We start from the raw sequence: 6,000 nt of genomic DNA on the forward strand, positions 1-6,000 counted from the left end.
AAGCCCTAACCACTGAACTAAATCACATCCGTGACACTTTCTCAGCCAACGGCTACCCCCTCCAAAAAATCCAAAAAATACTTAACCCAGTTATCCACAACCCACCACCCCCTTCCCTTCACAAAAAAGATTACTCTAAATCCATCACTATTCCCTACATCAGAGGCACCTCAGAAAAAATCAATAAAATCTTAAAAAAACATGACTTGACCACTTGTTACAGACCACATAGAAAACTGGCATCCCTTATCCGCTCCACCAAAGACCAACCACTTCCCCTAGACCTACCTGGTGTATACCAGGTCCCTTGCAGCTGTAAACTGTCCTACTTTGGCCAAACAGGCAGGACAGCAAATATCAGAATCTCAGAACACAAGGATTACATCCGATTTCACCAGTACAGCCACTCTGGGCTTGCAGACCACGCTCTGGATACTCGCCACAGAATAAGATGGAAGAAAGCCACAGTAATACACCGCAGCAAGTTCAAGTATGAAAGACTATTCATGGAATCAGCCTCGGCCCTTAGGAACATGCCAAACCTCAACAAATTTGGATGCATGAAACTGCCCCAAATTTGGGAAACTTTTATCAAAAGAACTTCAGCCCAAAGGCCAAGAACTACCAATATAGCCCGCCAGGGGGCACCATCAGGACTTTAGGAAAACGCTAGCGTCCTAGCCTCAGTCTCATTTGTTGTATTAGTACTTGTGTGCACGTGTCTTTTTAGTAAGTTCCCAAGAAGATGGCAACGTAACGTTCGCCGAAATATCGGAAAGTGTATATTAAAGTTTATTTAATCTATATTTCCAGTATACGCTGTCAATTCCTTAAATATTAGTTATTATGTCTAACCAGCGTATAAGCCTCTCAACAAGAATAAAATTAATTGCTGTGGTTATCATGTAATTTATTGTTTAATGTAATATTTGCAAAGAGATTTCTCTATAAGTGTTCCAGATAAGATTTAGGCAATTATGTTTGATGAAAGGGCAATGAAAAATTGTGAAAGAGAAAGTTGGAGAAAAACAAGCTAGGTTTAGGCCAAATAGAAGTTATCAAGATATGATTTTTACTTCACAGCAAATAATTGAGAAATTGTGAGAATATAACAAAGATCTGTATTTAAGTTTTGTAGATCTGGAAAAAACATATGACAAAGTGCCAATAGAAAAGCTGTTCAGAATGTTATATCAGGAAAAATGGAACGTTATACAGTGTGATACATAGTCTATATTTAAGTTATAAATCAGCAGTTCAAATTGAAGGAAGCACAGGAATATGGTTTGATGTTAATCTAATTAGGAGACAAGAGTGCATTCTATCTCTGCTCTTATTCATCTTTTGTACAGATCACATTATGAAAGAAAGTGGCATGAAACCTGATATCAGAAATATTAAATTTAGCTCTTTCCTTCATGCAGGTCCAGTGCAAGTGTATAGAATTTTTTATCTATTTAGACACAGTTTTCAGTGAAGATGAAAATTATACAAGGAAATAGACAGTACAATAAAAAAAAAAGGTGGGGAACCAGTTGAATAAATTTATATGGAATAAATGAGAAATTAGCCAAAACACTAAACTAGTAGTATACAAAAAACAGTGCTCAAACCACTTATGGATCTGAGAGCTGGGGTCAGAAATAAAATATTCTTGACCAAATACTGACACCAGAGATATGAGCATTCTGAGAATAATTGGGGGAGTGAGTAGATTGGGTCAATAACAATAGGATCATTAGGATCATTCTTAAACATGAACATATAGGAAGGAAATTGACATTGTTAGCATTTAAGAATGTGTGAGCAGATCTGATCTAAGGTGGTATGGCTACTTAAACAGAATGGAAGAGGAAAGGTTAGGAAAACAGTGTTTGATGTTAAGATGGCTGAAGAAGACTCTGAGGAAGATCTCAGTAGATTGATGCAATCAGAAGTGCCCTAAAAGAAATAAATAAAAGATATGATGATATTGGAGTCCTGACTAACAGATTAATTTGAAGGAAGATTGATAATAGGAGGTTGGTGATGATGTAAGCTTTTCATATAGTACTGTCATAATATCCTATACACCTCCTGAGGGTATATACAATGAATTTGATGATGACTTAAATGGTTTTTATCTCCTTAACCCTCCATCCTTAAAAATTGAAATCAAAAACATTAACAATAAAATCTAAAGTGTATGTCTTGGATTTTTGTGTCTTTTCACTAACTTAAAGCATTAGATGCAATGGTCAAATTTTTTTATTTTCTTGTTTGATGAGGAGATTGAAGATTTAAGCTTTCTTGGGTGTACTATATGTGTATATGCACACAAATGCAACATGCTCCAACTACCTAGGTAATAAATGACTGCTTTACTATCAAAATTTGATCATTGATATATTCTTGTAAGTATAGTTTTTAAAGAATTATCTTTTTATTTTTACAGGAAATAAAAGTTAGAACAATACCTCAAAAGATCTTGGTGATAAAATGTACTGAAAAACATTATTGTAAATATAGTTATTTAAGTTAACACTTTGACTCTGTTAAGTAATTGAAGAAACTAAAAATGTTATAGCATATCATTATTAATTCTGTTCTTATTATAAAGAATAATGTATGATGAGCATACGTTTTAATGACTATTGATACCAGCAATATTTTAGATGTTTATTCAGGTAAAGGGAAATTCCTTAAGATATAATTTCTTTGAAACTGTTTTAATGGTCTCAAAGTGTTAACTGATCAACATTTAGTTCTCTCCCAAATATTGGATCGGAAAATTACTGTACATTTGTTGTTTTCTCATAAGTCCCCCGGAAAACATTGCGTGATGCATTTATTGTATTTTTTATAAAAATACTTTGTGTCCTTAAAATGAAAGAAGTAATACTGAATGCATGTTTCAGTAGTTTTATCAATATTTTCTCAGAAGTTTTTTTTTTTATGAATTCAGATATCTGATTCCAAAGTTTTAAAAATCGTTGAACTAAATTATCAGTTGTACTAAAATTATTAGCTTTTTTAAATTAAGTTATCCAAAACTAATCAAGAAATGTACCAATTTTTAGCATTGTTTTGTTTTGTTTGAAGTGTTATGTATGTGAAAGCAATTGTAATTATCCAGTGTACATCTTGATGATTTTTTATTTATATTTTTTTAAAATAAATCAATCATGTAATATTTTATATGAAGATAAAATGAAATTTTCTGTTTTATATCTTGGATCAGTTTATATCAGTTAATTGTGATATATCTTACCGGTGTCAATGAAATTTTTAAAAAAAAAAAAAAAAAAATTAACAACATATTTTAGATATAGCATTTTTAAATATAAAAATTGCATTTAAGACAAAGCTTGTTTGTAAACAAAAATTGAATTGTTACTGCCGCAAATAAATATAATCTTCATATTACTATATTTGCATCCACAAAACTAAATATACCAATACTTTAAAGAATTATTTACTACATCATTAAACAAGATTAAAACATTGTCAACATAGTAACTGACAGAAAGCAAAATCTAATAAAAAGTGACCTTGGCAGCGATAATTCAATTGCGTTGAGGTCACTTAATTCAGTTCCTTAAATTTGCAGCACCAACTTTTAAATAAGCAACAGTATAGAGGTCCTGTTACACAGGGTCATCCTGAAACTCCATCTATAGAAAATCTAACAGGTTTTCTATAAACGAAAGTTAGGTCAATGTCTCTTCTGTTAGACAAAAATCTAATGGAAGAGACATATTTGAAAGTGGGTCATACTCTTGGCACACCACACCTCATCAAAAAGAAGGTATATTATTATTGAAATGAACATGGACACCATTAACAGATCTAATAACACCAGAATGCAACAACTTTCATATTATTGATTCTCACAGTGTTCAGACCTACTGCAACGACTGAGTAAAGGGACATGACAAATGATATGAAATTAACATTACCATGTTAGTCCTAAGCAATGTTTCCAACATTAATGATAAATCAGCTATTTGGTAAATCCCAGACTACATAAACATTGTCAACAAACAAGGTGGCATAATATTAATATTTACTAAAAAAATAATAAATAAATAATAAATTTGAATATGCTGAAAACTTTATATTGAAGCAATTAATGCAACTTGTCAGTAGCTTTCCCCCAGTAGATAATTTATAGGCCATTGAACTTAACTACATAAAAACTTCTGCACAAATTAAATAATTCACTTGTATGCCAAAAATCTTAACTGAATACTAAATAGTAATTGGCTTTATAAACATAAATATAAATCATAACATGAGAGCCTCATTAGCTCATTTGGTATTGTTGATACCTTTTGGTTGGAAAGACCTAGGTCAAATCCTTTAGGATGTAGTATTACCTTCATCAAGGCTTTTTAGCTGAAGGTGAGTCATCTGGTCTCATACAGTAGTGCAAAGTTCTCAGGTTTTTCATCTAGGGTTAACCACCCTATTATAAAGCAGAAATCAAGTTTCTAAGAAGCCAAGCTACTTATGGCTGTATTTTAATTTTAACATTATTCAGATTAAGTATTTTAATGTGAAACTACCAATTAATCATCATCATGAAATTCCTGACATGTACCCTCAAGAGATGTACAGGATATGATACATGAAAAACTTACATCACCACTAACTTCCTAACTACAATTTTCCTCTAAATCAATCTGTTACCTGTCAAGACTCCAACATTATCAGATCTTATATTTCTGTCTTCTAAGGCACTTTTTATTGTATCAATCAACCTATATCTTGGTCTTCCTCTGGATCTTTTTCCTGCCAACCTGGCAGAGAACACTTGTTTTGCTAATCTTTCCTCTCCCATTCTGTTTAAGTGACTAACAATTTTAAGTTCATTTCTAATATCCTATAAATACATACTAGTAATTAATGGTTTTACATTACACATGGAAAGAGAAGAACCTATCAGAAATACTGTTACAGCTTGTTTTAAAGAAAATGTAAGCATTTAGCAACACCAAATAGTTCTACTACTTCAGCACTATACATACTAGACCAGAATCCTAGCAGTGCTCTGAATCTGTATGTTAAATTAATGCACAAAGAAGTAGGAAGCCAAAAGAAATTGGTTGACTTGGAACAAATTGTATCATTTGGATGTTCTAGTATCCAGCAATTTTAACTCAATTGCTGTTGAGGTCACTTAATTCAGTTCCTTAAATTTGAAAAGAAAGAAAATATATAGAAAAATTATAAAGTTAAATAATGCATGCATTCCAGAAATCTTTGAATAATTCAGTACATAGTTTTAAATATACAAAGAAAGAATGCTCAGTGAAAAGTAATACATAGCTCAGCTGTAGAAGCTGAATACAAAAGAACAGTTCATTACCGTTTAGTTCAGTGTAGATAAGAAATATAAAGTAGAAACGTATAAATCTGGCAAATGATTAGTACTTACGCAGCAATTACTTCTGAAACAATAGAATAAAAGAGGCCACAATTTTCTTTGAAAGGCTTGACTTCTTTTCCCTCCATCCCAGAATTACAGAAAAGGATCCCTCTGTTCAAAAAGATCCTCCATTGGCACTTTGCAAATACACTGTAATTTCCAGCCATAATAGAAACAATTGTTTTCTGAAGTTATGGCACCAAATCCAAAGTTTTTAAATAAGATTCTATTAGTCTGTCAGTCAGATTGTTTTGAGAAGACCATTCTTAACAAATGCTCCATGTGAAAAAAAAAAAAAAAAAAAGTACCAAAAATAGTATTGTTTCCAAAAGAATAAAGGACAAACATCCAGTATTGTAGAAAATCTCATCAATGCTCCTTAGATTGAAAAAAATAAAATAAAAAAATCTGACATAGGTTAATTGTCTTCGTTGACATGTCTAAATCATCGCAGTCATACAAAAAAATTCTAAGATATCTTGGAATAGATAAGCCTCTGTACTAAAATAAATAAAATCGTCTAACTCCTTTTATTTTCCATAAGGAACTGACCAACTTCAATTAGTGGCCAATTGGCTTTCCACTTTTGG

At 31.8% G+C, this 6,000-nt stretch overlaps 1 protein-coding gene across 3 annotated transcripts in view; it reads left to right on the forward strand.

Annotated features, from left to right (window-relative positions):
* Positions 1 to 3,153, forward strand: part of LOC150103763 (cellular tumor antigen p53-like) — a 357,156-nt gene extending 354,003 nt beyond the window's left edge. For all 3 annotated transcript variants that reach the window (XM_090396534.1, XM_090396535.1, XM_090396533.1), the window contains one exon: positions 2,435 to 3,153. In XM_090396534.1, coding sequence (XP_090252660.1) covers positions 2,435 to 2,441 — 7 coding nt within the window. In that variant the 3' untranslated portion in view covers positions 2,442 to 3,153. The remainder of the gene's footprint in view (positions 1 to 2,434) is intronic.
* The last annotated feature ends 2,847 nt before the right edge of the window (positions 3,154 to 6,000 follow it).

Source organism: Typopeltis vanoorti, chromosome 8 (assembly GCF_054136105.1).
Source record: "Typopeltis vanoorti isolate ZY-2024b chromosome 8, IOZ_Tvanoo_1.0, whole genome shotgun sequence".
Taxonomy (NCBI): Eukaryota; Metazoa; Arthropoda; class Arachnida; order Uropygi; family Thelyphonidae; genus Typopeltis; species Typopeltis vanoorti.